We start from the raw sequence: 23,068 nt of genomic DNA, 5'->3' as shown, positions 1-23,068 counted from the left end.
CATACAGTGGGGAGAACAAGTATTTGATACACTGACGATTTTGCAGGTTTTCCTACTTACAAAGCTTGTAGAGGTCTGTTATTTTTATCATAGGTACACTTCAACTGTGAGAGACGGAAACCAAAACAAAAATACAGAAAATCACATTGTAATTTAAGTACAAGTAATTTATTTGCATTTTATTGCATGACATAAGTATTTGATACATCCGAAAAGCAGAACTTAATATTTGGTACAGAAACCTTTGTTTGCAATTACAGAGATCATACATTTCCTGTAGTTCTTCACCAGGTTTGCACACACTGCAGCAGGGATTTTGGCCCACTCCTCCATACAGACCTTCTCCAGATCCTTCAGGTTTCGGGGCTGTCACTGGGCAATACGGACTTTCAGCTCCCTCCAAAGATTTTCTATTGGGTTCAGGTCTGGAGACTGGCTAGGCCACTCCAGGACCTTGAGATGCTTCTTACGGAACCACTCCTTAGTTGCCCTGGCTGTGTGTTTCGAGTCATTGTCATGCTGGAAGACCCAGCCACGACCCATCTTCAATGCTCTTACTGAGTGTTCTTGGGGTTGTACTCATCCTTCTTCTTCCTCCAAACACGGCGAGTGGAGTTTAGACCAAAAAGCTCTATTTTTGTCTCATCAGACCACATGACCTTCTACCATTCCTCCTCTGGATCATCCAGATGGTCATTGGCAAACTTCAGAGGGGCCTGGACATGCGCTGGCTTGAGCAGGGGGACCTTGCGTGCGCTGCAGGATTTTAATCCATGACGGCGTAGTGTGTTACTAATAGTTTTCTTTGAGACTATGGTCACAGCTCTCTTCAGGTCATTGACCAGGTCCTGCCGTGTAGTTCTGGGCTGATCCCTCACCTTCCTCATGATCATTGATGCCCCATGAGGTGAGATCTTGCATGGAGCCCCAGACTGAGGGTGATTGACCGTCATCTTGAACTTCTTCCATTTTCTAATAATTGCGCCAACAGTTGTTGCCTTCTCACCAAGCTGTTTGCCTATTGTCCTGTAGCCCATCCCAGCCTTGTGCAGGTTTACAATGTTATCCCTGATGTCCTTACACAGCTCTCTGGTCTTGGCCATTGTGGAGAGGTTGGAGTCTGTTAGATTGAGTGTGTGGACAGGTGTCTTTTATACAGGTAACGAGTTCAAACAGGTGGAGAACAGTGGAGAACAGGAGGTCTTCTTAAATAAAAACTAACAGGTCTGTGAGAGCCGGAATTCTTACTGGTTGGAAGGTGATCAAATACTTATGTCATGCAATAAAATGCAAACAAATTACTTAAAAATCATACAATGTGATTTTCTGGATTTTTGCTTTAGATTCCGTCTCTCACAGTTGAAGTGTACCTATGATAAAAAATTACACACCTCTACATGCTTTGTAAGTAGGAAAACCTGCAAAATTGGCAGTGTATCAAATACTTGTTCTCCCCACTGTATATATATATATATATATATATATATATATATATATATATATATATATATAATATAATATATATATATATATATATATATATATATATATATATATATATATATATATATAGTTAAGCAAACTTTACTAGGCATGTTGTCAACCAGCACATTAATAAAGTAAGTAACAACTGGTTTCTGTTTCCTGTATAACATCAATATTGCAACAAAGCCTACAAACATTTACAATAGCAAAATCACAAGAATGGCTTCAGATCAAAGTCTACGTTGAGACCGAAGGGAGCAAGGGTCTTTATATTAAAGACAAGTTCCAAGTAGTGTAACGAACTTCTTCTTCGTCTGATGATGAGTAGGAAGGATCGGACCAAAATGCAGCATGGTACGTGTCCATGTTAACTTTATTAAATCAGAACTTGAGAAAATACTAAATAACAAAGTCCTGGAAAGAAATGAAAATCGAAACAGTTCTGTATGGTGAAGACACAGACACAGAAAACAGCTACCCACCAACACCAGGTGGGAACAGGCTACCTAAGTATGGTTCTCAATCAGAGACAACGATTGACAGCTGCCTCTGATTGGGAACCATACCAGGCCAAACACATAGAACTATAACACACAGAACAAACATAGAATGCCCACCACAACTCACGCCCTGACCAAACTAAAATAGAGACATAAAAAAGGAACTAAGGTCAGGACGTGACAGCACCCCCCCCCCAAAAGGTGTGGACTCCGGCTGCAAAACCTAAACCCATAGGGGAGGGTCTGGGTGGGCATCTGTCCGCGGTGGCGGCTCTGGGTAAAACAAAGCGCAAATTATAAGTACGTATCTCGGAGCACCAGTAGGTGCAAAAACTCGACTTACCCAGTTGCGGCCCACTTTTTGGAAGAAAACCACTCGATTTCGTCTCTACGTTATATATTGGCATCGAACATGTCACCCTCCCCAGGACAGGGGGTGACCTCGACAACATATTGTTAAAACGAGAGGCTGCTTGGATCTTTAATTTAAAGACCCTTGCTCCCTTCGGTCTCAACGTAGACTTTGATCTGAAGCCATTCTTGTGATTTTGCTATTGTAAATGTTTGTAGGCTTATGTAGCCAAATTGTATCTATGATCGTACGCTATCCGTTTATGTTTTTTGTATGCTATATATTAATGAGAATTAACCAATGACATCAGGCCACACCTGGCCATGATTAGACACCTGCGTGTCTTTTGACACTGTATAAATGAGTCATCCCCGCAGTGTTTGTCATTATACCCTGATGAAGACAGCTTGTCTGTCGAAACGTTGGACATAAATATTTTTGCATCTGAGCCCCTAGAGTGTGCTGCTCTCCTTTATTTTTTTTAGATAGGTTTTCCTATCATAATTAGAGAGCTAGCTAACGTTACCTTCAGAATTACATTCCTACCACACCACCCTCGTAACGTGCGCGAGCTTTGCAAAATAAATGTACACATGTTATTCAATCGTTGCACCCACACTGCTAGCACGCATCAACTTGTCTGCGTAGCCAGGCGCTAAAATAGTTATTGGTTCTATTTGTGATGCTTAATGTGCTGCGAGTCCAGCCTCTCCCATCTCCTCATTGGTTTTTAGGAGTGTTAGGTTCTAAATATCAAAGTAAGAACTCGACGGACTCTATGAAAGCTTAAACCAAGTTTATTCACCCCAAAGGGTCGAACAGCTGAACAGACAAAGACACATTTCCACAATTTTGGGTGCAATCTCCTCCTTCTCTCTAAACACTCCATCTCTGTTGCTAGGCAGGAAATTAAGTGACGCAGGAAATAAACTTCTCCTTTAACGTGACCTGACCTGACCTCTGCCCCCTTCATCACTAATCCACGGCTCCCCACCCTTATCAGTGCCTGCCAACATGTGATAGTTTTCCCTGCACTCAGCACATTCCAAGCTTAATTCCTCCTACAGATAACCATTAACTTCTGGTGTAGACCCTAGACTATGGCACCCCTCATGTCTCTATTATAACTAATGATTAATAATATTTAAAATGTTAGTTTACTTTAATGTAGAAGTAAGATAGAAACTGGCTGACTCATGAAGTGCTAATTTAAAATGAGCAGACTGGTAAGGACTAACGCTATTTGGCTAGTAGGGATAACGTTAGCATGCTAGTTGGCTAGCAACCTTGCAACTGATTTGTAACAATATATTTGTAAAGTATTTGCATGTAAGTTGGCTGAAAATTAAATTGAAACCCGTATTCATGATGAGTGCAAACATTTTCTTTTAATTTGGTTATACTTTTGAAGTTACTTCTGTTGAAGTCTACATTATAGGGAATAGGCTGGCTTGCCGGGTCCTCCATATTACTTCACACCCCTCAAATGTTTTTCCGTTATGACTTCAGAATTCTGATCAGTTTTATATAATAACTCAAAAAATAGAAAAGTGAGGTGTATCTTTGCATTAGGACCTTTGATGCGTATTCTAATGCAAATCTATACTGTATGTTACATGTGGTTACGCTTATGCTACCTACGCTGGCAGAATCTCAATTGGTTTTACTCGCCACCTGCCTCCTCTCCTCCGTCCTCTCTCCTTTCCTCATTTTGAAAAATGTCAAAACTAATCAAGGAGAGACGGTGAGGAGAGGGAACATGGAAACAAATAGTCGCTCACTACGACCAAAGTCGCTCACTGCTGATATTATTACTATTCACTACTTCTATTGTCACTATCCCACTAAAGATTACTATACTGCTAATTGTAATACAATCACTACTACTAGCTTCAAATGTTCAATGATAGCAATTTAAACGTATAAACCTCTAACTACCATAAATACTTTTGAACAGCTAAAGGAAGACACACAATTTGTCATGAAAAATGACTGTTTCTAGTTATATTCTTCGGGTGAAGATAAAATGTAACTTTTTTATAATATTTAGCATCTGTACTTAAGGATGAATTTTCAATACAAACTAGGACAAACTACTTCAGTTTACATTTAGAATATTTATTAATAAATTCATTAACAAATATTCATACACTTTCCAGCATTTTCTCCATAATTGGTTCAAAAAATACAGTAGATGGAAATCAAATCTGCTATTTTCACCTTTATAAACCTGTATATTCACTTTTTCCTCAAATCGTTGACTTTTCATGAACCTTGTCACGTAAAATTTCAAATATTTGTATATGATGATCCAACAAGTATTGAAACAATACATACACTTTCGTTCATTAATCTGTCAATATTCTTCTCTCCCATTAGGTAAACATTAGACAATCGATAGGGTACAAATCGATTGGCTTTCAGTATAGATAGAGATCCAATAGAATATTTGTACCATCAGGCAGGACACTTTCCACAGTTCAAAGTTCCACAAGGACAAACTCACAAGGAATGATTTGTAGACAGACAGATTCATGGGAGAAATATCTCTTCTCCATATGCCATGATTCTCTTCCCGTTCATTATACAGTTTGTCAGTGCTTTGCCAAGCTATGCAGAATTTGTGTATTTTTACTCAGTAACAATGTGGGCTCATTAGGAAAATTCAAAAAGAGGATAAGAAATACAAAAGCAAACAAACTAATTACAACATTCTGTTGCAGCAACCAACATTCCATTGCAGCAACCAACAGTCCAGTGTCCTATTCACTAGGCACGAAATGGAAGAAAAGTCTTTCCACATTTCGGACCATCTGAACATGACCAATGAGAAATGTTGCAAAATGTTTTGTTACGTTTTCCTACGGTGTGCACTAATGAACATGACCCTGGTGTGCTTGAACTTCCAAAGGAGAGAAATAAGGCCTTGACCAACATTCTCCCATCCTTTTCTGCCTGCACTCTATCCCAGTCTTTCGCGACCCCTCTCTCTGTCCCCTTTTCATCTCAATCCTTTCCTCCTGCTCTCCCATCCATCCTTCTCCATTTCTTCTCAGTTTGGCATGAGTTTGGTAACTGGTAAGTAGTTGTTGACGATGACCTGGACCACAAAGTCTTTCTGTATCTTGGTGTCCTGGAGTCGAATCTTGTCTGTGAGCAGTTTACCGGCAAAGAACCAGCGTTGGTGGGCCACTTCGATGTCCTCCTGCCCCTCCAGGACTGTCTTCAGCTGGGAGATGGTGTCTGACATGGAGGCGCTTATACGGAGGTCCTTACCTGTGGAGGACAGAGACATTGGTCAAGTGACTTCTACAATCAAGGGTCTGTTCAAGAATGGGGAATGGTGTCAACTCTATTCATTATATTTCTACCTGCAACGTTTGAAACGTTGCCCTCACTGTATAAACCAGTTGCTCACTGCACTCAATCAGTTCACTGTTTGTAGGACATCAGAGCAAGTAAATCGACTCTAGACTAGAGCAGGGTTTCCCAAACTCGGTCTTGGGGCTCCCCTTGGATGCACGTTCTAGTTTTTGCCCTAGAACTACACAGCTGATTCAAATGATCAAAGCTTGATGATAAGTTGGTTATTTGAATCAGCTGAGTAGTGCTAGGAAGAAGGGGAAAAAAACATGCACACAGGGTTCCCAGGACAGAGTTTTTGAAAACCCTGGACTAGAGAGTTTGAGAGTCATACTGTGCAGAATCACTCATGCACAAATCACTATAATGTAATCAAGATGAGTGATTCTGTGCCTCGCCTTGCTTAATAAACAGATTCCCTTTAACACGCTGTCAAACAACAGGATGATAACTAGGCCTGAGGGATGACATTCACAATTATTAGTATTGAAATGACCCTCCAGATCTCAGTGAGAAATCCCCAGATGGAGCAACTCAATGGAAAAAGGGTAGGGTGTAGAGCTGGGACGATAAACGGAAAATGATCGACATCAACCACTTATCACAGGCATTTTGCTGATATTGTTCATTTGAAAGGAAATAAATGTGTTTATCGGGGTGATTGTTAATGGGCCACTTGATGGCTACAACCACCAAGATAGTAGTAGTATTGTAAAGGATAAGAAAAAAGAAAAAAACTGTGGTGGATATTAATGTTATAAACTTAACGTTTTATTTATCGTTTTCGCCTCAATTCATGCAATTTATCGCAATGTGAATTTTTGTCATATCGCCTGCTCTAGTATTGTGTCTCTTACCGCACGAGAGTCGAACTCGTAGCTGGAACTCCTCTTTGGAAAAGGCGGGAGGCTTTTTCGGCTCCTTTTGATCGGGAGCTTCGCTGTCATTGGTGCGTTCAGTGATGAGATTGGCGGGAGGGGTTAGAGTGTAAGCAGGAAGCTGGTAGCGGTTCCCCAGTTCATCATAACTCTCTGTCAGAGTACCTGAAGATGACAGATAAAGACACCACAAAAAAACTCAGTAGCAGGCTCGACTGAAGTCAACCAACAGCCCCTAGGGACCTCTAGACTAGGAGTGGCCAACCCTACCCCCGGAGATATCGTCCCCCACTGTCTCCTTACTGTCTATGTAGCTAAATACTTGAGATCCTCTCATGCTGGCCATGACTATTATATAACCACACATCACATCTGGGAGTATCCACACCGCTCTCGCACTTGAGTATATTACCTTGTTATTTACAGATGATCTCATTTTGCTCTTCTGTAGCTTTGTCAACTATGTGTTTTCTATACATGTTCGCACCTCTCCCTGTAGGCGTTACAGACACTCCCCACCCCCTGGCTGCAACCCTTTTAATTTAGTGTACCCTGCGCACACAACCCATGTGGAATTACGTGTCTGGCAGCGTTTGGAACAGAGATGCAAACTGGCGAGGGCCCAAAAATGTGACACTTTTTCTTTTTTGCACTGAAACATGCAAAGAAAATCTCTGCTAGGGGGAAATGCAGGTTTTAACTAATTAAACAACAAAGAATATGATCTACATGATCAGTCTCTGTGTGTAAAATAAAACGTGGTTAATGTGAATCTAAAAAATGTAAAGAAAGCAATCCAATGTTATTAGTTGCCTAGACTTTACTGCAAATGACACTCGAGTCTTGAGAGAAGAAAATACACTAATATTACAGTTAGCCATTAGCCATGACAGCCTTTATAATAGAACACTTATATATATATATAAATATTGCACTTGGGAATAAAACATCTTAAAGTAGAAATAGAAAGAAACAAACAGGCATAATTTTTTTGCTATATTATAGTGGCCATCGAGTGCACAAGGCTACATGTGTGAAAAAACAACGTTCACCGAGTAAAAAATATCTATAATCCCCCCCCCACACACACACACACACACACACACACACACACACACACACACACACACACACACACACACACACACACACACACACACACACACACACACACACACACACACACACACACACACACTATATCTTTGGGCTACACTACACATGATGTAAGAACGCTGAGTTCATCTCAGCCTATGCTACCCTTCAGTCCCTTGACCTTTAGCCCTGACTGAGAAATGGATCTCCCCAAAGAACACTGCTACTCCTGCTGCTCTTTCTTCATCTGACTATGTTTTCTCTCATAGTCCGAGAGCATCTGGTCATCATGGTGGTGGCACAGGTCTACTCATTTCTCCTATGTGGCGATGTTCTCTGAGGGTCATGCGCCGTCACAATCTTCGCTCTCGCTCTCCCACTACTCCCCTCTTCTATCCTATAATCTCTCCCTTCTGCTAAATCCTTCTCCCTAATCCTTCTCCCTTCTGTCTCCTGATTCTGCCTCTTCGACCCTACTCTCCTCCCTTTCCGCATCCTATGAATTGCACTGTCCCCTTTCCTCCCGGCCAGCTCGGCCCTCCCCTCCTGCTCCATGGCTGAGTGACTCATTGAGAGCTTACAGAACAGGGCTGTCGCAGCTGAGCAAAAATGGCGGTGAACTAAACTTCTGGAGTACCTGTCATCCTTTCACTCCCTCCTGTCTACCTTCTCTTCCTCTGTATCTGCTGCTAAAGCCACTTTCTACCACTCTAAATTTCAAGCTTCTGTCTCTAACCCTAGGAAACTATTTTCCACCTTCTTCTCCCTCCTTAATCCTCCCCCTCCATCTCTGTGGACGACTTTGTTAACTACTTTGTAAAAAAAGGTTGACGACGTCCACTACTCATTCGCTCCGCCTATTGAGTCCACTGGTCTCACTCACACAGAAAAACCCTACGCCTTGACCTCTTTCTACCCTCTCTCTCTAGATGGCATCCTGCGACTAGTGGTCTGGCCGCCCGACAACCTAACCGCTCGACCCCATCCCCTCCTCCCTTCTCCATCTCTGGAGACCTTCTCCTATTCCTCACTTCCCTCATCAACTCATCCCTGACCACTGGCTACATCCCCTCATCAAGAAACCAACACTATACTGACGTCAAAAACTATGGACCTGTATCCCTTCTTTCTTTTCTTTCCAAAACACTTGAGCGTGCTGTCTCTGATTAACTTTCTCGTCTCTCTCGGAACGATCTTCTTGACCCTAACCAGTCAGGACGGATCACTCAACTGAGGCTGCTCTTCTCTGTGTTACGGAGGCTGTCCGCAATGCCAAAGTCGACTCTTTCTCCTCTGTTCTCATCCTCCTACATCTATCCACTACCATTGACACCGTGAACAATCAAATCATTCTGTCCACCCTCTCCGGGCTGGGTGTCTCAGGCTCTGCACACTGTTTGATTGCATCCTACCGGGCAGACCACTCCTACCAGGTGATGTGGAGAGGATTGGTGTCTGCACCACATACTCTCACTACTGGTGTCCCCCAGGGCTCAGTTCTAGGCCCTCTTCTCACTATACACCAAGTCATTCAGCTACATCATATCCTCACGTGGTCTCTCCTATAATTGCTATGCGGATGGCACTCAACTACTTTTCACTCAACTACTCCCCCTTCTGACACGCAGGTGGCGACACGCATCTCTGCGTGCCTGGCATACATCTCTGCTTGGATGTCGGCAAACCACCTCAAGCTCAACCTCGACAAGACGGAACTGCTTTACCTCCCGTGGAAGACCTGGGCGTGACTAGGGCTGTGGCGGTCACGAAATTTCATCAGCCGGTGATTGTCAAGCAAATAACTGTCGGTCTCATGGTAATTTACCGTTAATTAACATAAACACATTTAGCATCTCCTGGCTTCCACACATAGGCTACAAGCCATTTTAAAAAGTCTAATAACAATCCATGTAATATAACCTACACCTTCACAATAAATCAATTATTTATTTTAGAGAGGTCTTAAAGAAGCATGATAAACTCAGCAAAAAAAGAAACATTCAGGGCCCTGTCTTTCAAAGATAATTCGTAAAAATCCAAATAACAGATCTTCATTGTCAAGGGTTAAAACACTGTTTTCCATGCTTGTTCAATGAGCCATAAACAATTAACATTGTTGAACATGCACTTGTGGAATGGTCGTAAAGACACTAACAGCTTACAGATGGTAGGCAATTAACGACCGTTCCACAGGTGCATGTTCATTAATTGTTTATATTTCATATTTCATTATATTTCAAGTTTCTCTTTTTGCTGAGTTTACTAAATAATACACAGGGAGGGAAAAAAGTATTTGATCCCCTGCTGATTTTGTACGTTTGCCCACTGACAAAGAAATTATCAGTCTATAATTTTTATGGTAGGTTTATTTGAATAGTGAGACAGAATAACAACAAAAAAATCCAGAAAAACACATGGCAAAAATGTTATAAATTGATTTTGCATTTTACTGACATATACTCCTGAGGTGCTGACTTGCTGCACCCTCGACAACTACTATGATTATTATTATTTGACCATGCTGGTCATTTATGAACATTTGAACATCTTGGCCATGTTCTGTTATAATTTCCACCCGGCACAGCCAGAAGAGGACTGGCCACCCCTCATAGCCTGGTTCCTCTCTAGGTTTCTTCCTAGGTTTTGGCCTTTCTAGGGAGTTTTTCCTAGCCACAGTGCTTCTACACCTGCATTGCTTGCTGTTTGTGGTTTTAGGCTGGGTTTCTGTACAGCACTTTGTGACATCAGCTGATGTAAGAAGGGCTATATAAATACATTTGTTTTGATTTGAATATCATTAAGTTTGCTGACGAAACAACAGCGGTAGGCCTGATCACCGACAACGATGGGACGGCCTATAAGGAGGTCAGAAAACTAGCATTGTGGTGCCAGGACAACAACCTCTCCCTCGATGTGAGCAAAACAAAGCAGCTGGTAGTGGACTACAGGAAAAGGCAGACCGAACAGGCCCCCCTTATCATTTACGTGGCTGTAGTGGAGCGGGTCGAGAGTTTCAAGTTCCTTGGTGACCACATCACCAACGAACTATCATGGTCCAAACATACCAAGACAGTGGTGAAGAGGGCACAACAAAACCTTTTCCCCCCCTCTGGAGACTGAAAAGATTTGGCATGGGTCCCCAGATCCTCAAAAGGTTCTACAGCTGCACCATCGAGAGCATCCTGACCGGTTGCATCCCCGCCTGGTATAGCAACTGCTCGGCATCTGACCATAAGGCACTACAGAGGGTAGTGCGAATGGCCCAGTACATCACTGGGGCCAAGCTTCCTGCATCCATGACCTATATAATAGGTAGTGTCAGAGGAAAGTCCATAAAATTGTTAGAGACTCCAGTCACCCAAGTCATAGACTGTTTTCTCTGCTACCGCAAGGCAAGTGGTACCGGAGCGCCAGGTCTATGACCAAAAGGCTCCTCAACAGCTTCTACCCCCAAGCCATAAGTGTCATGGCTGACTAGGTGTGTGGAGAGGAATCAGGCACAGAGAGCAGAGAGGTCCAGGGGAAAGATGCACTTTAATGCGGCACCAAAAGTAAATGCCCAAACACGCAGGGCGCAAAACACTGACCAACCAAAAACAACGGGTAACGCGGTCCAGAGCACAAACAACACCAACGACACAAACGTGAACATCAAAATAATCCCACACAACAAAGGGGTGGGTTCCACACATTTAAATAGGGAAGCAAATCAAGCACACACAAAATAGGAACAGGTGAAACTAATGGGACAAAACTAACCAAAAAGAAAAAGGGATCGGTGGTGGCTAGTAGGCCGGTGACGATGACCGCAGAGCACCACCCGAACAGGAGGGGGAGCCAACTTCGGCGGGAGTCGTGACACTAAGACTGCTGAACAATTAATAAAATTGCCACCAGACAATTTACATTGACCGCCCCACCCTTTTGTACACTGCTGCTACTCGCTGTTTATTATCTATGCATAGTCCCTTCACCCCACCTACATGTACAAATTACCTCAACTAACCTGTACCCCCGCACACTGACTCGGTACCGGTACCCCCTGTATATAGCCTCGTTATTGTTTTTCTTATTGTGTTACTTTTTATTATTACTTTTTATTATAATCTACTTGGTAAATATTTTCTTTACTCTTCTTGAACTGCACTGTTGGTTAAGGGTTTGTAAGTAAGCATTTCACAGTAAAGCCTACACTTGTTGTATTCGGCACATGTGACAAATAAAGTTATATTTGATAAACGGTCATGTGGAATTTGACTGCCTTCATGACTCGTGAGCGCCAGTGTGGCAGTAATATGGTTTTTACAGTTAGCAACACATTGAGACCTGCCAGCATGTTTGCTTTTTGCTCAAGGCCTATGATAGAATTTTCAATGAAACGGACTCGCTCTTTCGTGTTCTGCAGAACAAAGTGATGGATATGGGTTTCAGCGACACAAGGAAAGCACTGGTAAGGCAGCAACAAGACTGATCATTTATTTGAGCGATTCGAGCATGAAATACAATGAATTGGGCCTGGCAGAAAGCGAAACTCATAATAACCAGCGGGTCAGTGTAGAGAGAGGTGAATCTACTACACCATAATGGACAACATCAATCAATGTTTAGATGAGAGCCAGGTTTGACCACTTTGGTGAACTTCCTTTCCTTGGCTCAGTGGGCTGCAAAAAATGTGAAACCATGTCACAAAAGTTTGACACCAGCAAACGAGTGCCTGTCAAAATACTCAAAGTACTTTGATTTTGTTAGTCGGATTGTACAGCTCACAAATGGTACAAGACAAATCACCTGGACAGCTTCTCAGTTTTTTGTTCAGCATGACCCGACACGGCTTTCCCTGAGGCGATAAAGTTACTGTAGCTCCAGTGGCGACCATGTTCCTCACTATATCAGCCACAACAGCATTCGTTGAGAGGTCATTTTCTGCACTGAAACGGATAAAGACACACAGTCGAAACCGGACAATTCAAGGACGACTCTCATTCCTTGCCATCATGTATTTCGCATCGAGACCAAGAGACTATTAAAACTGAGGGCCAACAGGGAGGAGTTTTACAGTTCACTCACTGATGTCTTTACCCAGAAGGATAGATGGATGGAGTAAGTGCAAGTCGAGCAGACAGCCATGCAATCGAGCACACAGCCACGCAATCTCCATAGACAAACATTGGCAGTAGAATGGCCTTACTGAAGAGCTCAGTGCCTTTCAATGTGGCAGCGTTATAGTATGCCACCTTTCCAACAAGTCAGTTCCTAAAATTTCTGCCCTGCTAGAGCTGCCCCGGTCAACATGTAAGTGCTGTTATTGTGAAGTAGACACGTCTAGGAGCAACAACGGCTCAGCCACGAAGTGGTAGGCCACACAAGTTCACAGGACGGGACCGGCCAGTGTTGAAGCGTGCAGCATGTAAAAAATTGTCTGTCCTCGTTTGCAACACACTACCGAGTTTGAAACTGCCTCTGGAAGCAATGTCAGCACAAGAACTGTTCATTGGGATCTTCATGAAATGGGTTTCCATGGCCAAGCAGCGCACACAAGGCGAAGATCACCAATGCGCAATGCCAAGCATCGGCTGGAGTGGTGTAAAGCTTACCACCATTGGAGTCTAGAGCAGTGGAAATGCGTTCTCTGGAGGGATGAATCATGCTTCACCATCTGGCAGTCCGACGGACGAATCTTGGTTTGGCAGATGCCAAGATCACGCTACCTGCCCCAATGCATAGTGCCACTGTAAAGTTTGGTGGAGGGGGAATAATGGTCTGGAGCTGTTTTTCATGGTTCGGGCTAGGCCCCTTAGTTCCAGTGAAGGGAAATCTTAACACTACAGCATACAATGACATGCTAGAAGATTCTGTGCTTCTAACTTTGTGGCAACAGTTTGGGGAAGGCCCTTTCCTTTTTCACCATGACAAAGCGAGGTTCATACAGAAATGGTGTGTTGAGATCGGTGTGGAAGAACTTGACTGGTCTGCACAGAGCCCTGTCCTCAACCCCATTGAACACCTTTGGGATGAATTGGAATGCCAACTGCAAGCCAGGCCTAATCGCCTATCATTCATACCCAACCTCACTAATGCTCTTGTGGCTGAATGGAAACAAGTCCCCGTAGCAATGTTTCAACATCTACTGTAAATCAAATCAAATTTTATTGGTCACAGATGTTATTGAGGATGTAGCAAAATGCTCTTGTTTCTAGCTCCAACAGTGGAAAGTCTTCCCAGAAGAGTGGAGGCTGCTATAGCAGCAAATTGGGGACGAACTCCACATTAATGCCCATGATTTTGGAATGAGATGTTCGACAAGCAGGTGTCCACATATACTACATGACCGAAAGTGTCTCAATCAGTAGCGTGGACTACTAGGCCTTTTATGTGTGTAGCTGGGGCCTGCTGCTGTGTAGATTGAACCACTCTATCTCGCCTTTCTCAGGGGAAAAAAACACTTTGGGAGAAAGAAAAGTGTTCTAATTGTATAACATATTAAAATCCAATTTCTGGGGAAACACAGCTATCCGGTTGTTCAAGATGGAGAGAGGATGTTCTCAGCTTTCTGTAGGTCTACTTTTTATTTTGCAACTCTCAATTATGAGTTGAATAACAACTATTTTACAAAGATATTCGATATGGCTTTGAGATACGGAGTGAGCGAAATGAGCATTGGCCTCATTGGACGTAGGCTAGTTTTTCTGGACATGACATTTACTGTTAGATTAATACATGGCTACTATTAGTGGTTATTAACTTTAGAGTTAGTGATCTATCTAATGTGTTTTGAGTTTCCACTTACTCAGGTGGTGAATTAGCCCCAAAGAAATTAGCATATGCTATTAGAGCACATAAAGATGCAGACAAATTCATCTCTATTGACAAAAAAAGGGACAATTCTGGAGACATATTAATGGTAAAGTATAACAATAACACAATTGTCTATCCAAAATGCATGACAATCACTGGATTAGGTTGCACATTCAAATATTTTGAATCACAACAGGATACATAAAAGAAACACCTTTGGCATCGATTACAGCTGTGAGTCATCTTGGGTAAGCCTATAAGAGCTTTGCACACCTGGACTGTACAATATTTGCCCATAACTTTTTTGAAATTCTTCAAGCTATGTCAAGATGTCAGGGATCATGGCTAGACAGCCATTTTCAAGTCTTGCCATAGATTTTCAAACAGATTTAATTCAAAACATTAACTTGGCCACTCAGGAACACTCACTGTCGTCTTTGTTAGCAACTCCAGTGTAGATTTTGCCATGTGTTGTAGGTTATTGTCCTGCTGAAAGTGTATTTTGGAAAGCAGACTGAACCAGGTTTTGCTCTAGGAGTTTACCTGTGCTTAGCTCAATTCTGTTTCTTTTTATTCCAAAAAACTCCAGTGTCCTTGCCAATGGCAAGCATACCCATAACATGATGCAGCCACCACCATGCTTAAAATTAGTGGTAATAAGTGGTGTGTTGTGTTGAATTTGCCCCAAACATAATGATTTATATTCGGGACAAAAAGTCAGTTTCTTTGACAATTATTTAGCAGTATTACTTAAGTGCCTTGTTGCAAACATGATAAATGTTTTGGAATATTTGCATTCTGTACAGACTTCTTTCTTTTCACTCTGTCATTTAGGTTTGTATTGTGGAGTAACTACAATGTTGTTGAACCATCCTCAATTTTGTCATATCGCAACAATTAATCTGTGACACAAAATCTCAATTTAGTCCATTTTAAATTCAGGCTGTAAGACGACAAAATGTGGAAAAAGTAAAGGGATGTCAATACTTTCTGAAGGTACTGTAATGTATTGCATTCATGCCAAAAAAGTGTATTCCTTCGTTTTTTTGCAGTATTACTTTAGTGCCTTGTAAATAATGTAGGGTATGTAAACATTATATTAAGTAGCATTGTTTAAAGTGGCTAGTGATATATTTTACATCAATTCCCATCAATTCCCATTATTAAAGTGGCTGGAGTTGAGTCAGTGTGTTGGCAGCAGCCACTCAATGTTAGTGGTGGCTGTTTAACAGTCTGATGGCCTGCGTCCTCCGAAACACAACCCAACCAAGCCACACTGCTTTTTAACACAACGTGCATCCAACCCGGAAGCCAGCCGCACCAATGTGTCGGAGGAAACACTGTACACCTAGTCAGCATGCACTGCACCTGGCCCGCCACAGGAGTCGCTAGTGCGCGATGAGACAAAGATATCCCTACCGGCCAAACCCTCCCTAACCCAGATGATGCTAGGGCGGCCGGCTGCGACAGAGCCTGGGCTCGAACCCAGAGTCTCTGGTGGCCTTAGACCACTGCGCCACCCGGAAGGCCCCAATACATGCTTTTTTATAGCTTCAAACCAATTCTTCACAATGGAGGGGGAGTGTCTAGATGGAGGAGCAGTGGCTTGAAAACAGCACACCTTGTCAGTCATCTAGTGTATTAATAATTGGATGGAACATGTGAGCGTGTGTGTGTGTGTGTGTGTGTGTGGGCACATGCATGTATCTCACCATGTGGTAGTGTGATGCAGGCTCCGTCCACTATAGCCTGAGCCATTTCCAGGTCGTTAAGCTCTACGGCCACCGCTGCTGCTCGGAGCGCATCCCAAATCTCCTTCCTGCCGTCAAAGGCTGGGGCCGTGTCCCAAAACTCATCCCTCTTACACCTCAGCTGGCCCTCTGTCATAGGGTACTCATTCTTCCATTTAAGACACTCCTTCTTCAGTGGCTCGTTGCGTCCTGAAGGGAAATAAAGAGAAAGAAATACATACATTTGCTTCCCAAAGGTGAGGATATTTTACTCAGAGTTTTGATGTGCATGTACACTGCCATTCCTCTGAATGTCATGTCACAGCACTCATTACAAAGTGTAGCTTGCTAGCTGTCATTCCATCTATGGCATTGTCTATAGCATTATATCAAAACAGGTGCATTTCCAAATGCCAGAACTAGCCATTGTATAATGGTTTATTAGGGGGCATTTCTACATGCAGAAGTGGGGACATTCACAGTCTCTTCTCAGGTCTTTCGGTCTTAGACTCTATCAATTGATGAACAGAGTGAGAACCTGTAGGGAGAACAGAAGCAACCGAAGCAGAACCGTATAATCTGACAAGGTAAATAAGTGAATAGTCATAGACCTCCACATGACTTGATACTGCTGAAACACATCTCAAGGAGCGGTGTGTTTGTGTGTACCCCTCTGTAAGAATCTTTCTGCAAAGAGACTGCCTGATGCTGCCTGATGTTGGTCATAGTGCTGTATTCCTGTACTAGAAATTAAGGTCACTTTGAGAGAGAGAGTGGGAGAGAGAAAGAGAGAGAAAGAGAGAGAGAGCAATAGAAATCAAAGTGATTATTTATAGTGCAGTGTATTACCCACGGTCACACACATATACACACACACAAATGGACAACAGTGGATTACCGCAGTAATCAGGTGCCACATAACAGGATGTAGTGTCTGCTATCCCACAATGCATTGCTCTGAGAGATGGGTGTTGAGTGGAGACTGCCAGGTGACTGCAATGACCTCAATGGACCTCACATTTCAGATAACAACTGCATTCTGAAAAAAAACACCTTCATTGATTAAACAAATCCTTATTTCTTAGATCATGAACCAACAAAGATAGAACCACCCCATTGGATAGATACACGTTTACCCCCACTGTACACAGCAGTCGACGACAACTTACTGACTCAAGTGGCATCCTATTAAATAAATCACTGTGCATTTATCTAAGCTTACACAAACAAAGCACACACATACACGCACAGAGGCGTGACATGTGTGAGCACCCATGATAGCAGCTGCAGGGTGTTGCACAATGTCATTGTCAGGGTTGAATGCTAGCGTGTTAGCTGCCAAGTGTTAGCCTGTTACGAGCACTAATCCTCACTGCTCCTGTGGTGGGTTTAGGCTACTGAACAGAGAGAGAGAGAGAGGTGCAATGATTGTCTATCTATCTATTGACATGTCTTGGCCAATGAATTTATTGTTTGGTTCGTTGATTGATTGACTGACTGATATTTATCATCCTCTGAAAATAAATTCTTAGCCCTAGTTGATTCTGACCAACTCATTCTCTCATCCTTGGTCTTGGCATAAGAATAACACTATAGTTGAAACCTATTAAAGTCCTTTCCATGTAAAAGGACCCATTATCAAATTGGGTGTCAAATGAAATCTAAAAGTCTATATTTTGGAGACATATATACATTTCTCAACCATTTTCCATACTAAAAATTTGGAATAAGCAAAGGCTTTGATTTCTTGTCAAACAAACGGAAAATGGGTCTTAGAAAACATATACCAGAAAAAGTCTTAAAAGGTATGAGAAATTTAGATTCTTTGTCAATGATCTATCTACACAAAATACCCCAGAATGTCAAACTGGAGAGCCTTAAACCCAGACTTCGACCACACACCAAATCCAGTGATTAGCTTTGCAACGCTTGCAGTTAATCCCTGATTCCTTCCAAACTACTCATTGTTTAATTTGCGATTTCCAACTTGTTGTGTAATGTTTATGTCCAATGGCTGATGAGCACCAACATGTTTTATCTATAATTTCTCTTCATATGACAAGGATTGAAAGGTATTTGTCAGTAGATTGTGACCATGTTTCATGATGATGACTGCTTGTCTAGCTTGCTACCTAAGATTTTGAAATGAAAGTCCAATCAAAGCTACCGTAGATATGATGTGATTTGACAACATTTTATCTGTGGCCAATGATCTTTAGCTTTGGGCACTTCTGATGTAACTCTATGGCAGCACCTACTTTAATTTTTGAGTTCTCCCTGTAGATTTTGCTGTGACAGAGTGTCCCCATGAGTGACAGAACACTGAGCCAATCACGGCGCAACTAGAGAACATTACCATCCCCTAGGCTCCATATTTTCGGCTGGCTGACCAAACTTGATTGGAGTCCACCTCTCTTAAATTCAATTGATTGGACATGATTTGGAAAGGCACACACCTGTCTATATAACTTCCCACAGTTGACAGTGCATGTCAGAGCAAAAACCAAGCCATAAGGTCAAAGGAATTGTCCTTAATGCTCCAAGACAGGATTGTGCCGAGGCACAGATCTGGGGAAGGGTACCCCAAACTTTCTGCAGCATTGAAGGTCCCCAACAACACACTGGCCTCCATCATTCTTAAATGGAAAAAGTTTGGAAACACAAAGACTCTTCCTATAGCCGGCCACATTGAGCAATTGGGTAGAAGGGCCTTGGTCAAGGAGGTGACAAAGAACCCGATGGTCACTCTGACAGAGCTCCAGAGTTCCTCTGTGGAGATGGGAGAACCTTGCAGAAGGACAACCATCTCTGCAGCACTCCACCAATCAGGCCTTTACGGTAAAGTGGCCAGACGGAAGCCCCTCCTCAGTAAAAGGCACATGACAGCCCGCTTGGAGTTTGCCAAAAAGACACCTAAAGACTCTCAGACCATGAGAAACAAGATGCTCTGGTCTGATGAAACCAAGATTGTGTCCTGCTAAGCGTCACGTCTGGAGGAAACCTGGCACCATCCCTACAGTGAAGCATGGTGCTGGCAGCATCATGCTGTGGGCATGTTTTTCATTGGCAGGGACTGGGAGACTAGTCAGGATCGAGAGAAAGATGAACGGAGCAAAGTACAGGGAGATCCTTGATGAAAACCTGCTCCAGAGCGCTCAGGACCTCAGACTGGGGAGAAGGTTCCCCTTCCAACAGAACAAGGACCCTAAGCACACAGCCATGACAAGGCAGGCGTGGCTTCGGGACAAGTCGCTGAATGTCCTTGAGTGGCCCAGCCAGAGCCCAAACTTGAACCCGATCGAACATTTTCTGGAGAAAATAGCTGTGCAGCAACGCTCCCCATCCAACCTGACAGAGCATGAGAGAATCTGCAGAGAAGAATGGGAGAAACTCCTCAAATACAGGTGTGCCAAGCTTGAAGCGTCATACACAAGAAAAGTCAAGCCTGTAATCACTGCCAAAGGTGCTTCAACAAAATACAGAGTAAATGGTCTGAATAAAAAACACCAGTTTCAACGTCAACAGTGAAGAGGCGATTCCGGGACGCTGGCCTTCTGGGCAGAGTTGCAAAGAAAAAGCCATATCTCAGACTGGCCAATACAAATAAAAGATTAAGATGGGCAAAGAGCACAGACACTGGACAGAGGAACTCTGCCTATAAGGCCAGCATCCCAGAGTCGCCTCTTCACTGTTGACGTTGAGACTTATGTTTTGCTGGTACTATTTAATGAAGCTGCCAGTTGAGGACTTGTGAGGCGTCCGTTTCTCATACTAGACACTAATGTACTGGTCTATTTACTCAGTTGTGCACCAGGGCCTCCCACTCCTCTTTCTGTTCTGGTTAGAGCCAATTGAAACCATTTTAGAATAAGGCTGTAAAGTAACAAAATGTGGAAAAAATCAAGGGGTCTGAATACTTTTCGAATGCACTCTATATACAGTACCAGTCATAAGTTTGGACAAACCAACTCATTCACGGGTTTTTCTTTATTGTTAGTATTTTTAATAGTGAAGACATCAAAACTATGAAATAACACACACGGAATCATGTAATAACCAAAACAGTGTTAAATAATCAACATCGATTTGAGATTCTTCAAAGTAGCCACCCTTTGCCTTGATTACAGCTTTACACACTTGACATTCTCTCAAAGGAAAGAAATTCCACAAATTAACTTTTAACAAGGCACACCTGTTAATTGAAATGCATTCCAGCTGACTACCTCATGAAGCTGGTTGAGAGAATGCCAAGAATGTGCAAAGCTGTCATCAAGGCAAAGGGTGGCTAATTTGAAGAATCGAAAATATTACAAATATTTTGATTTGCTAAACACGTTTTTGCTTACTACATGATTCCATGTGTTATTTCATAGTTTTGTTGTCTTCACTATTATTCTATAATGTAGAATTTAAAAAAAAAAAACTTGAATGAGTAGGTGTGTCCAAACTTTTGACTGGTACTGTAAATCCAAACAATTGATGCTTGCCTCATACAGGCAGTGACCATAATGGACGATTAATGCTGGTCTCCAGCTTTAAATAGTGCACAACACATTAACAGTCAAACATCACTGGAAGGCATAATTCTTTGTATGCTGCAGGTTAGAGTTCACTATTATATAAATATTTGATACATGATTCTACAGGATATTCCCATAATAATTTGTCTAAGTGCCCTTATTTAAATTACACACTTCCTTCTCATATCCTTTCATAAATTTACCCTGTCCCCTTACCTATTCGCTGTTAAATAAATTCTTGAAAAGAGGTAGGTTATATTAACACAGGTCATACTACAGCTTATGAGAGATTTTACAACCTGATGCAACCTGATGACAAGTTGTTACTAATATCTAAAGACCACATCTTACACTTAACCTCTTCAACTTGACATGGTGAAAAGACAAAATACACAGACTTAACACTGTTCTGTTTCTGGCACTTGCAGCGCTAGAACATTGAGGCTCACTAACATAGTTATCCAACACTCCAACAATCCACAGTCCATCTCCATCAATACTCACTTTTCAGCACCACCTTGATGGGAGACTGTGAGGGGTGGTAGAGATGGTGATCCCTGGAGTTAGCGACTCCCATGTTCTTCTCTTTCTCTCTCCCAGAGACTTGATCTCTTAGTTCTAGAGACTTGTTGTTTAAATCAAACACGACACCGACTCAGCATCAGAGAAAACAGCCTTTCAGAGACTTCTACCAGCGAATGGAGCCAATGAAAACAAAGTACTTAGATTTGTCTAAGAAGGTCGTAGTGGTCAAGGGTACAATCCCACCACCTGGACTAGATTTCAATGCTTTGACTATCGATGATGACTACAGGTATCTGTGTGGAGTCAGAGCAAGGTTCGCTAGCTGTCACGACACTTCCCCAGTTCTTTACTAAGGAACCACACAGGATCAATAAATAGTCCGATGGAACATCTGGCAGCATATGTTATAAACAGCAACAGGAGCGGTATATGAGGGCATGTCCTATCCACATTGGCTAGTAAGGCAGCTAATCCTTTACACAACAGTGCTAATCCAATCAGCTATTTAGAGGAAGAGGTGGAAGAGATCAAGAATAACTTGAGTCAACACAGCAACCCCATTATAGACTTAAAACCCTGGTCAGACCATACTTACCTGCTGGGAATGTGATTGCACCTGTTAAGGAGAAGTTCAAGCAAGGTATAAACCATTGTACTGTTGTCTGTTTGGCCTGCTGGTTGCACCCATGCACACGTGACTCAGGCCCTTGGGGAAACAGTGTCTGCTCAATGGCATACATTATTATATTGTTTGGGGGTGGACAATTCTTGGTAGTATCTATTGCATAAGTCACCCGAGTCGTTCCTTGTCATTTCAACAAGTCATGACAGTCACCATCTCAGATTGTTATAAAATTGTTTCTGTCGTTAGAAACAGCATTCTGTTGAAATGTTATTTTATCTCAGAGAAGTTAAGCTAATTGATTGCACCCAAATTGGCCAATTTAATTGCTAGGTTTCAGATAATATTCAATAAAAATAGTACCCAACATCCAACTTGGACCAAACATGAGGAATCCAAAAGAATTGTCAAAAGCCATCCACGGACCCCCCACAGCCCATGTCTATCCCACCCCAAGAACCATTATATGAATCCAAGATGGCGTAGCAGTCAGACGTCTCTGTCCTGTCGTGTCCCTTGTATATATCATTTTACATGTTTTTCGGCGCATATCCTTTAAAATATTTTGCCAAACCTGTTAGGGTTGCGTCAATTCGAATCTGGTATCAGAACAAGTTATAACACTGAGTCACTGATTGTACTCTATGTACTTTTATTAGCTAAGCAATAAATGGCAAATGCAACTTTCGTATATACGGGCTCACTGTAATACCACAAAGGGCAGAACAGGGAACTGACAGGATGTACGTAAACAGCTGTTCTTATACTGTGATAGACATAGTTGGCCTATCACAGTAAAGGCTGAGCGTGGTTTAGACTTGCTCAGTCTATCGCAGGCGCTCAGGCTGGTCCCCGCCTCTTGGCGCTTCTTGGAGTCCTCCCTCCGTCGATGTATAGATTCTTACTGTTCTGGTATTACCTCCTAGTTATAACAGTTGCTCAGTTCCTGCTATTGTGTTGTTCAGTATTTTTCCATCTCAGTTAAACCTCGTGATGACCACCCCTCCCTTTACCTGATTAACCACAGCTTTGTAAGATACAGCAAGTCACACCATGTGCTCAATATTGTCACATACAAACACGAGGACAAAGCATCTGCCGGGTTGTTATCTACAGTTTTGCAACATGCAGCAGTCTCAGCATGTTGCTCAGTTTTTGACACACACACACACACACACAAACTGCTGTTCAAACAATTCAATC

General features: G+C 42.5%; 1 protein-coding gene across 1 annotated transcript; it reads right to left on the bottom strand.

Moving 5' to 3' along the window:
- Positions 1–4,454: 4,454 nt before the first annotated feature.
- LOC112253399 (ubiquitin domain-containing protein 1-like) lies at positions 4,455–21,665 on the bottom strand. Its single transcript, XM_024425380.1, has 4 exons — positions 21,223–21,665; positions 16,181–16,408; positions 6,558–6,743; positions 4,455–5,613 (listed from the first exon to the last, which is right to left on the bottom strand). Exons 1-4 carry the CDS (start codon positions 21,293–21,295, stop codon positions 5,390–5,392), a joined length of 711 nt encoding a protein of 236 aa, XP_024281148.1. The 5' UTR covers positions 21,296–21,665; the 3' UTR covers positions 4,455–5,389.
- Between the last annotated feature and the right edge of the window lie 1,403 nt (positions 21,666–23,068).

The sequence above is a fragment of the Oncorhynchus tshawytscha genome, linkage group LG06 (genome assembly GCF_018296145.1).
Source record: "Oncorhynchus tshawytscha isolate Ot180627B linkage group LG06, Otsh_v2.0, whole genome shotgun sequence".
Classification (NCBI taxonomy): Eukaryota; Metazoa; Chordata; class Actinopteri; order Salmoniformes; family Salmonidae; genus Oncorhynchus; species Oncorhynchus tshawytscha.
This window is presented reverse-complemented; position numbering and strand designations above follow the sequence as displayed.

Coding starts and splice junctions, on each gene's coding strand:
- LOC112253399 (XM_024425380.1), bottom strand. CDS start 21,295: ATGGGAGTCGCTAACTCCAGGGATCACCATCTCTACCACCCCTCACAG. Junction 16,409..21,222: donor CATCAAGGTGGTGCTGAAAA/GTGAGTATTGAT, acceptor ATTTCCCTTCAG/GACGCAACGAGCCACTGAAG. Junction 5,614..6,557: donor ACGAGTTCGACTCTCGTGCG/GTAAGAGACACA, acceptor TGTCCTCCACAG/GTAAGGACCTCCGTATAAGC.